Raw genomic sequence first — 10,225 nt, 5'->3', positions numbered from 1 at the left:
GGGGTCCCCAGCGCAATCCTGCAAGAGCAGCAGGTGGAAGACGCCCTGCGACCTCGCGTCCCAATCTGAACTCTCACGGCTGGCAAACCTGGGTCCGGGCAAAGGCCCCCAGCTGGCAGAAGTCTGGGCCCCGCATGCCTGATCCAGTGTGGGCACGGGTGGGGACAGAGCCCCACGGTGGCAGCTCCTGGCCAGCCCCAGGTCCAAGGCCCAGGAGCAGCCCAGTACAGGCTTGGGGAAGGGGACGGGCCGAGAAGGGCCACCCAGCCGGCCAGCAACTGTGGTCTCCGAAGTCCAGACACAGGGCCCTGCCCACCTCGCACCTGGGAGTGTGAAGCAAGTGGACACAGCTGATGGTGCCGGTCTCTCGGGAGACCAGGGTGTCTGGGGGAGGAAGGCGGAAGTGGGAGTGGACGATCCCCACGGTAGCCAGGATGTGCGGCTGTGGGTCAGGGATGCTTCCGTCCTGGGGTAACAGGGCCACAAGCAGTGACCCAGTGTGGCCACAGATATCACCGCAAGTAGCACCCGGGTCAGGGACACCAGACGGGCAGGCTCAAGGCCGCCGGGATCGCGGCCAGCCGTGGTCTCGCCTCCACCCTGGGGACGGTGGCCGTGGCGAGAACCCCGCCCTGGCCGCTGCTCACGCCCTCACGCTATGCCCGCCACCTCTGTTCTGCCCACGGCTCCCCAGGAGAGCCCACAGCCACTGCGACTGGCCCCAGCCAGGCCCCGGAGAGCCTGGGTGAGGAGCCAGCCCGGCGCCGGGCCCCGACACCGGCCGCCGCCTGCCAGGAAGCAAGCTGTCCCCGGCCGCCCCTGCTCACAGGGCCTTAGCCAGTGTGCAGTTACTGGCAGCCCACCCGTCAGGGAGGCAACGGGCCTGGGCACAGGAGTGGGGGGCAGGCGGGAGGCGAGGGAGACCCCAGAGGGGGAGCGAGAATGCCGCGGGGCCCTGCAGGCGTGCGCACTGTCCGCAGGGCCTGTGCAGGGGTGAGGCCCGGGCTCCATGCTGGGGGCCGTGAGCTCCAGCAGCCACACAGAGGACAGCACACAGCGGACAGGGGTGCCACGGGCGGCCGAGGAGGGCGGTCGGGTGCCAAGTCTGCTAATCGCCTAGCAACCGGCCCAGACAGCTGAGCCGTCCCTGGGGCCGGTTCCCAGAGAAACGCTTGGGGCATCCGCCTGCTGCTTAGGGGCCAGCAGGTGCGGGGGGAGGGAGGCGTCCAGATTAAACCAGGGATGGTGCAGGGGGAGCGCGGCCAGACGGTCAGCCAAGTAGGCTGGCTGGCTGCCAGCGCCCCAGGCTTGGTTGATCAGGGCTCGCCCGCCTGGGGCCGCCTGCGGCAGGGAGGTCCAGCCCCGCTGCACGTCCATCACCCTGCTCAGCCACTGCCCGTGCCACCCCCACCCAGTCCCTGTCCTTGTTCTACTGTGCACAGGGTGCCACGGGGTGGCAGGCAGGCCCCAGAGGGAGCAGGAAGACCCCCATCTGGGGAGCCAGGGGGTTCCTCATGGGACCAGGTGAGGGCTCCCAGGACCACACAGGCCGCGGGGCACAGACAGCAGAAGGCTGTGATGGAGGGGAGCCCTGAGGCTGGCCAGGGAGGGTTGCGCCCGGGACCCCAAGGTCAGGAGGCAGCAGGTGGGCGGTGAGGCGTGACGGGACGAGGAGCCCTGTGAGGGACTGGGCATGGCAGCGGAGCTCACTGGCTCACAGCGGCCCCTGGGGCCGGGCACCCACCACCCGCCGGTCACCCACCTGTGTGAGGAGCTTGTCACCCTCCAGCAGCTTCACCTTGGTCTCCAGCTGCCTGACGTAGGTGGACGAGGGATCTGCAAAGATAGGAGGACATCAGTCATCCCAGACACCACAGAGAGCCCCCCACACACCCCTTTTCCCGGAGCCCAGTCGGCTTCCAGGGCCCAGCAGAAGGAGACGAGGGGCCCTCGCACCAGAGCGCGCCCCCAAGGGGACCGAGTCCAGGGAGCACCTCCTGTCCCTGCACAGTGGGGCAAGGAAAGCTCTGCCCGCGCGAGTCAGCACCGTGGCCAACTGCCCGGCACGGGAGCATCTGTACACGATCGTCCGGCTTGGGGGCCAGGGAACCACCTTTCCAACCAGATTCTGGAGGAGCAGAGAGCGAGGGGTGCTGGTCAGTCCCAGGCTCTGATGGGGCCGGGGGCCGACAGCCAAATAGCAACAGGATACCGCAGCGGGGGCCACCAGGCCTCGGCTCAGTCACTGCCAAGACAAAGGCAAGTGGGCAAGGCTCAGCCCCGCCGGGTCCCGCTTGCAGGGGTGCTGGCGACTGGCTCAGCCTGGGGAGCGGGGTGACTAAGTGGCCTCCAGGTGGGCCCGCTGGAGAGGCCCGGGCAGCACAGGCGGGCCAGGGGGTGCAGGCAGGGGGGCCCTCCGGGAGCAGACTGCGGCACCCCAGCCCGGTCTGCAGTGGCTGGAGGGGGCTGCCCCGGGCCTCTGTTCCCATGAGCACCTCACCAGAGCTCCAAAGCTCATCCCCCCCACGCCAAGCCTGTCTGCCCCCCCAAGGACGGTGTCGCCCCAGATACCAGCACCCGCCTCTTCAGCCAAGCCCAGGCCTAATGCTCACACCAGTTCGGGGGCTTAGGGACCCAGGGAACCGGCCCCATGGGTCTCGGCTGGGAAAATGGGGTGCTGCCACAGGACATGCCGACGCTCACACGCCCCAGGAGGGAAAGGGCATCTGTCCACCCCAGCACCAGGCGAGGCCAGCAGGGCACTGGCCTGTGCGTGTGCATCACTGCGTTCCCCAAGCTTGTGGGAAGGACCCTTCGGAGACCAGCCTGGCCAGCGGCCAGTGCTGGACCAGACCCAGGAGCGGTATTCCAGGCCCCAGGCAGGAATGGGGGCGGCCGGGCCCCTCCCTCCCTGCTTAGGGATTACACAACCCTCCCCCCAGCTCCAGTCGGCACCAGTCACCTCTCAGGAATGTAGGCCCTTCCAGAGGAGGGGCAGGGCGGCTCCCTACCAGAACCCCACCCTCGCCCTGCCCTGGGGATGACACCGTGACCAGCCCCCCTGGTCCGCCCCAGCCCTGCCTGCGCTGCCCCGCAACCTGCCCCCACGCCAAGCACCACCCCCACAGCTCAGGGATCAGGTTCCAAGGCTAAGCAGCTCATTCACTGGTTAAACTGCTGGGCAGCAGTGGAGGTGGGCGGTGGGCGGGCCCACCCAGTAGGGGCAGACCCCGGCGGGGAATCCTGGCCAGCTGCTGTGAACAGCCTGGCTCATACCGTCCTCCAGTGGGGTCACTACAGCCCCACGCCTGCGTCCGCTCACCCATCACCCACACTGACGAGCAGTCCCATGTTCCAGCCATGCAAATACGCGGGAACAGCCGCCGTGTTCTGGGTGTGCTGGGCCCTGCTGAGCAGGGTGTGGGAGCTGGGGTGCAGCCAGCGCTCCCCGGCATGTCCAGTGAGCACTGCTTATGGAAGGCTCCCTGGAACACCAACTGGGAACAGCGGGTGAGGACCCTGCCACTTGCTGCCTCCCAAGTTAAGACAAGTTATTACCTGAGCCCTGAGTGGGGGCTGGACACCCCCTTGCGTGACACCTCAGCCCTTGCATCAGGCACCTCGGTGAAGCCTGGCGAGGGCCAAGCAGGCTTCACCCCCACTTCCCGGAGAAGAAGCCACAGGGATGTGGTATCCCCACTGGCTGGGGGTGAGCGGGCTGCGGCGCCCGACTCCCAGCCCTTCTTCCCTTCACCCAGGCCCGCCCTGCATGGGGCACGGAGCCAAGGCCACAGCGCCAGCCACCGTGAAGCCCCGAGAGGCCCTGCCGCCCGCCAAGCCGCAGGGCCACCCAGCCCTCAGCGCGGAGCCAGCCTGCTCCCGCTCCCCAAGCCCCGCCCGCCGGCGTCCTGGCACGGGGCGGTCCTGTGCCCCGCTGCCAGCCCTCTGGGTGAGCCACGGGCTCTGGGTTCCCCTGCTGGCGAGCGCGTGGGCACAGCCGGGCCCACACCCCCTCCCGGGATGGCAGTGAGGAGAGAGAGCGGGGACAGAGCCAGTCCAGAAGGGGCCCAGGCCGCCAGGCACCCCCAGCACCCCACCCGCCGCCTGGCAGGCCAGTCGCCGCCCCTCACGGCACACGTGGGCACAGCCAGGGCCCACACCCCCTCCCGGGATGGCAGTGAGGAGAGAGAGCGGGGACAGAGCCAGTCCAGAAGGGGCCCAGGCCGCCAGGCACCCCCAGCACCCCACCCGCCGCCTGGCAGGCCAGTCGCCACCCCTCACGGCACACGTGGGCACAGCCAGGGCACGGCCACAGCACCGCCCAGGGCGCCGCCGCTTGGCCCATCTGCTCGTGTCTGCTCGGGCGCGTGGCCGCCTCCAGCGTGAGCCCGGTTTTCCTTTCAGTTTGCAAAGGGCAACACGAGGTCCGAGAATATTCACAGGCCGCAGCCCCAGCCCAGCCCCTCGAAGGTTCTGATTAGGACGGTGCTGGCCGCGCTCGCCCCCCACGGCCAGGGCGCACCGGCTGCCATCCGGCTGGTCTGCGCGCTTCCACCACGGGCAGGAAAGGCCTCGCGCCCGTCAGCACCCGCGAGCCCTAGGGTGTAAAACACCCTGCCTGGAGTCGCCCCGTGAGGGGGGCGCTCAGAGGCGGGGCGAGCTGGCCTCTGCTCGCATCTCCCGAGCTGTCTAGAACACCCTCAGCTTGCACAGCCACCGATGCCAGGGAAGTCTGAAGTCCGACGGAGGTGGCGGGGGCCGGGCACCCCCTCCCGCTCCACCCAGGCGGCACCCTGGGCACCTTGCTCTCGGCAGACCCGGGCCCCAGGCTGTCCACTCCTGCTGCCTCCTGGATGCCCTGACCAGCCGCCCTGCCCCGCAGGACCCCGCAGGACCCCGCCGGACCCCTCGCTGCGAGGCACCAGGCAGCGTGCTCCGGCCCCCCAGGTAGGAGCAGGCGCCCTGCAGGGGGCGTGTGAGCAGGCGCCCAGGAGCAGGTTCCAGAAGGATCCCAGAGCCTCGGGCACCTCGTGATCCCAGCGGCACCAGGAGCCGCAGCCTCCTGGAGATGAGCACGCAATTAAATTAACCCCGGTTTGCAGGAATGAGGAGCCACGGGGGAGGGACACGCAGGCCACGTCATTTCCTGGCTTGGCTGCTGGTAGGCAAACGGGGGACGTGGCTACGTTAGGGCTGGGGCCAGCTGCTCCCTCGGCCCTTTCCGGACCACCCCCAGAGCTCATTGCCAAATCTGGGGGTGTCACGTCAGTTTTCACGGGGGGCCACCCTCGCTTCTCCCCTCCTCTTGGATCCTCTGTCCCTGGGGACCGTGAGGACCTGGGTGACCCAAGGGAGTGCAGGGGCCATGCCAGCCCCTCCCCACTGGCTCTGGGGTGCCAGGGGTGCCTGACGACCCGTGTCCCCTGGCACCCACTTCTCGCAGGCTGAGGGTCGGGGGCCTATCACCAGAAGTGAGGCTTCTTCCCGCCCCACTTTCAGTCCCAACTGCAAGAATCTGGGGGCCAGAGGCCACATCAGCCGTCCCCTCCTCACTGAGCTCAGCTCTCAGGACAAAGAAAGGTCTAGAGGAGCCCACTTCAGCCTCAGCCCAGCCCCTGACGGAGCCCAGTCTGTGTCGCACCCACGACCCCTGGGAGGCCCCCAAGAAGGAGGTGCCAGGCCACAAGAGCAGAGCATCCTGGAAGCGAGAGCAAGTCCCGAGACCCCACTCGGGTGGACACAACGTCCCCGCCTGGCACCCGCTGGCTGCGGGTTTCAGTTCTGTGCAGTGACCGGAAGCACAGCCGGCAATGGAGGCGGGCGGGAAGGAGCTGTGAAGGGGTGTCACCCACCAGGGATCTGGGGGCCTCAGAGACCCACCTGCCCATGGGCTCACTGGCGCGGGGCTCCCCTGTGGGGCGGGTGTCAATGCCCCACCCCTGCCCCTGGAGAGTGAAAGGGGGAGCGGCAGTGGGCAGGCGGTGGGCAGGCAGTGGGCAGGCAGTGAGCAGGAGATCTGGCCGGTGCCGGCCACGTTGGCCACACCTGGGACAGCGCAGCTTCCGGCTCCGCACGGGTGTGCGTGGGGCTGAGGGGGCCCCAGGCCCGATCCCCTGCCCCTGCTGGGCAGGGTCTAGGTCACTGCTCTAGGCTGGTCATTAGCAGGAGGCCCAGCCAGAAGCCCGGGGCCCCTCCCCAGGGCTCACGCCCACCCAGCTCCCGGGCCTTGCTGGAGGCAGCTGACATCTCCACACCGCTGCTCAGCTGATTAAATTCCCTTCTCCTTCCACTTCATCAAGAGGGTGTGGGCTGAGGCATCAGCTGCGTCATTCCAGGCCTCCCTCCTCTGCCCTGGAGGATGGAGGGGCTCTCAGCAATCTCCCAGTGGGTTCCTCAGCCCCTCTCCTTTCTCCCCATCCCAGGACACTCCAGCAGGGACAGGCAAGTGCCCAAAACCTTGGTTCGTGCACTGCAGCAGGGAAGCTGGAGTGGCCCCCACACTCGTGTGGCACCTCAGTCCCCATGGGCCCCCCCGTGAAGCTGTCACCCTGACACTAGTGAGCCCCCCTCTGACCCTCTCCCACAGGGGAGGTGTCACCATGCTCCAGAGCACAGAGGCTGGACAGCAAAGTGTCACCTGTAGCAACAGCCAGACCTACAGGTCAGTACTAGGCTATCTAAGCACAATGCCTTTCTCTGGGGCTCTTCGGCCCAACGACTAGGGGGGCTGCAGGAATAACCATGTATGCTTGAAGGGCAAAGGCAGTGAAAGGGTGCAGCCTAGGGGTGAGGGGTGCAGAGAGCAAGGATGTACTGACCAGGAGAAATCAGGGCGCCTTCCTGAAAGAGGTGGCATTTTAGCTGAGCACTGCAGAGCCAGCACGACTCCGAGCGGCAGACAAGGGGGGGGGGGCAGGAGCTGACAGCATAGCCGAGCACAGCACAGAGGCTGTGACAGCTCAGGAGCACCTGAGCCGATATCCATTAGCACCTGCCTCCTGGCACACCCTGCGCTCAGGGAGGTGCGGGCTGAAAGTGAGACAGGTATTATTTATGGATGGAGGTGAGAAGGCCAACAGCAAGTCGGGGCCTCAGGCTCCTACGAGGGTGCCTTTTGATGATGATGGCAGCAAGAAGCCAGGGAGCATGGGACGGCTGGCCCTGGTGACCCCCTCTTACCTGGTCTGTCCACCCGAGAGCCCGTGGTGGGTCCAGTGGGTCTGCAAGGTGGGTCAGGCCAGGGCAGTCAGCCTGTCAGAAGGAGCTCTCGCGAGAGATGCTGAACCCTCCTTCCTGCTCACTGACAGACTGCTGAGCACCCACTGTGCCCACGGGCACCTAGCCAACCCACCCACGCCCTCTTCGCACCATGCTGATGAGTGGTTCTGGTGTCACTCACCCCTTTATCCAAGGGGTAAGTAGCAAGGCCAAGGCCACACAGTGAGTGCGCGGGGCTGGGATTTAACCAGGATCTGTCTAGAGCTAAAGTTTTCCACCCTATCTCCCAGCTCCCCCCTGCTAGGGTAAGGGGTTGGGGGGTGGCACGTGACCCCTGGGACCCCTGGACCTCTCAGAATGTCATCACCAAGGAGCTGGGCGCCTCTTACTCTGAGCCGTGACCCTGGCAAGGAGCTGCAAGCTTCACCCACTCCCCAAAGAAACAGGCTCAGGGCGGCGGGGCCAGACCAAGCACAGCGCTCTGTGAGAGGGCGCAAGCTGTGTGTGTCCAAGCAGAGCTGGCCAGTCTCCACAGAGGCAGGGGTGGGGCGGGCCCTGGCTCCCCGGCCGCCCCAGCGGCAAGCTTTCCTTGGGTATTTCCTGGAGACCTCTGCCCACACCTCCCGGGACCTCTGCTCCCGGGCCCCTGCAACCCCAGCTCAGGGAGCAGGTTATGCGAAGAAGGGTTTCAGTCCGAGCCCCATGCCAGGTGGGCTCTGCACCTCACTGGGTGGCCCGCGCCAAGAGGCTGTCCACCAGCTCCCCCCACACGCACACCTCATGCCCAGAGATGCCCAAAGACACAGGGTGTAATGCCACAGTGGGCCGTGACCAGCGCCCCACCCGCTCCACCCTGAACCTGGAGAGGGAAGGAAATGGGCCCCCAGGAAATAGTCACGTTACTGAAACTGGGGTGTTGCCTCTCCGGCGACTCAGTCTCTCCAGATGAAGGACACCTGTCCCCTCGATGCCATCTGCACCCACCAGGGGTCCCCACAGTCAGCCTCCTGCCCACCCGGGCTGCGGGGTGCCCAGTGTTTACTTCCAAGGAAAGCCACGAGGCTCCCCCCGAAACCCCCACTGGAGCCTCGCGGGAGCCGCATCGCCTCGCAGAAGGACTTGCCCCAGGGGGCAGAGTGGCCTGGAGACCTTGGGTGCTCAGACCCAAACCTCCCCCCGCCCTCCCTTTGTCCCTGAGGACCCTGACAAGTCAAACCGAAACATGTCACTGTCTCAGACCCCTGACTTCAAGACAGCCGGGCGGGTGCGGGGGCTGCAAAGTCCTTTGGGTGCCTTCAGCTGCTGGTCCCAGCAGGTGATGCCGGTGTTCCCCTCCCCCACAGGGCTCACTCCAAAGGACTCCAAATGATGGGACTGCTGACAGAGATGGCCCAGACCCTGCCCGGCTGGTCCAGCAGCCACCCAGAGGTCAGTCACCTGACCATGTCACATGCAGGCTCACCTGGCTCCCTGGGGACCTTTTCGCATGATCTCTTCCCCCAGCGGGGAGGGGCCTAGACTGCCTTGTGGACTGGCGATGCCTGCCCTTGGGTGATTCCAGCCAGCATACAGTGCTGGGCTCCATAAGCAAACTCTCCCACCCAGCCTCCAGCCCTGAGGCCCACCCTCTCCCACCCAGCCTCCAGCCCTGAGGCCCACCCTCTCCCACTCAGCCTCCAGCCTTGAGGGAACCCTCCTCCCCCACTCAGCCTCCAGGCCCAAAGCCAGCTCCAGCCTTGAGGGAACCCCCCTCCCCACACACAGTTTCCAGCCCCAAGACCCAACCCATCCCCTGCAGCCTCCAGCCCCAAACCCACCCCACCCGTGCTGACTGTTCATTCGAGGGCAGACTTTTGCAAAAGGACTGAACCCCAGGGACTGTGACAAGCCCCGAATGTGTGGGACTGAAGGCGGAGGTGGGGGCGGTGCAGGGAGAATAAACATTTACTAACACCCAGAATGTGTGTGTCAAGCCCTGGCAGCTCAAACAGGGAGACATTGCTGGTTTCTGGAGAAAGGGATTTGCCTTCATCATGGATCTCAACCAGAGTCCAGGCCCTGTGCGAGAGGCCAGTGGGGCCAGAGTGGAGCCAGCTGGCAAAAGAGGTTAAGAACACGGGAGGCAGACCAGCCCCGGGGCCAAGCCAGCCGGGCAGAGGTGCAGGAGTGGAGAGGTGTGGCAGGGGAGAGGCTCGGGAAATCTAGGTGTAGCTGAGTCATCAGACCCAGGGGATCCCAGCTCCCAGGAGCAGGAGGTGAGGCCGGCCGACAGGTCTGACACCTCAGCAGGAACCCCACCCTGGAGGTGAGCAGCAGCAGTGGGGCGCAGAGGCTGGGGAGCGAGAGGAAGCGGGGAGGGCTCTGGTGGCCCCTGCAGCCTCAGGGCTGGGCAGGTCTCACTGTTACAGTGAGTACAAGTCATCGCAGGCAGGGGCAGGTCTCTGGGCGGGGGGCTGAGGGCTCTGTGCAGACCGGGCCGGGCCGGGAAGCACAGTTGTCCCACACGCGCACAGCGGCCGGCCGGCCACCTGGAAGGGCATCCAGCTTAATCCCAGCCTCACGCCATACACAGGAGACAAGCCCAAGGAGGCTAAAAATGCCATGTGAAGAGACAGCTGAGACACCGGGCTTTCCTGACACTGTCACATGGATCGACCTTTGGGGAAAACGATCTGGAATTAGCTGGTGGAATTAGATGCCCCAGAAGACGGGAAGCTCCTGTGTATAAGAATGTCAAGTTTGTCTCAAGAGAGCTGTTATTTAAAAGGAAATAAAAGAACAATCATTTTGTCCCAGGTTGGAAGGAATTACTTAATCGGTACAAACGCAGACAGAGACCCTCGAGCCCCACATGTGGGCATCACCGCCCTGCCCAGGGCTGATCTGGGGGCAGAGGGAGGGCGGCCACACCCGGAGAGGCCGCACACAGCCCCGTCCAGCATGGGCGAGGGGTCGCGCGGAACAGGCACAGATTCCCACTCCCCAGAAGGGAGTATGAGAAGGAGCA

The 10,225-nt window shown here is 66.0% G+C and overlaps 1 protein-coding gene across 1 annotated transcript in view; it reads right to left on the bottom strand.

The window, feature by feature from the left end:
• The window catches only part of CCDC85C (coiled-coil domain containing 85C), a 52,093-nt gene that overhangs the window by 8,590 nt on the left and 33,278 nt on the right, over nucleotides 1-10,225 (bottom strand). The window contains exon 4 of the mRNA XM_012724383.1: nucleotides 1,763-1,836. Within this exon, the coding sequence (XP_012579837.1) occupies nucleotides 1,763-1,836 (74 nt within the window). The remainder of the gene's footprint in view (nucleotides 1-1,762; nucleotides 1,837-10,225) is intronic.

This window comes from Condylura cristata, unplaced genomic scaffold, assembly GCF_000260355.1.
Source record: "Condylura cristata isolate star-nosed mole 26May11 unplaced genomic scaffold, ConCri1.0 scaffold00013, whole genome shotgun sequence".
NCBI classification, from domain to species: domain Eukaryota; kingdom Metazoa; phylum Chordata; class Mammalia; order Eulipotyphla; family Talpidae; genus Condylura; species Condylura cristata.
Note: the sequence above shows the minus strand (reverse complement) of the source record. Positions and strands in the feature narration are given on the sequence as shown.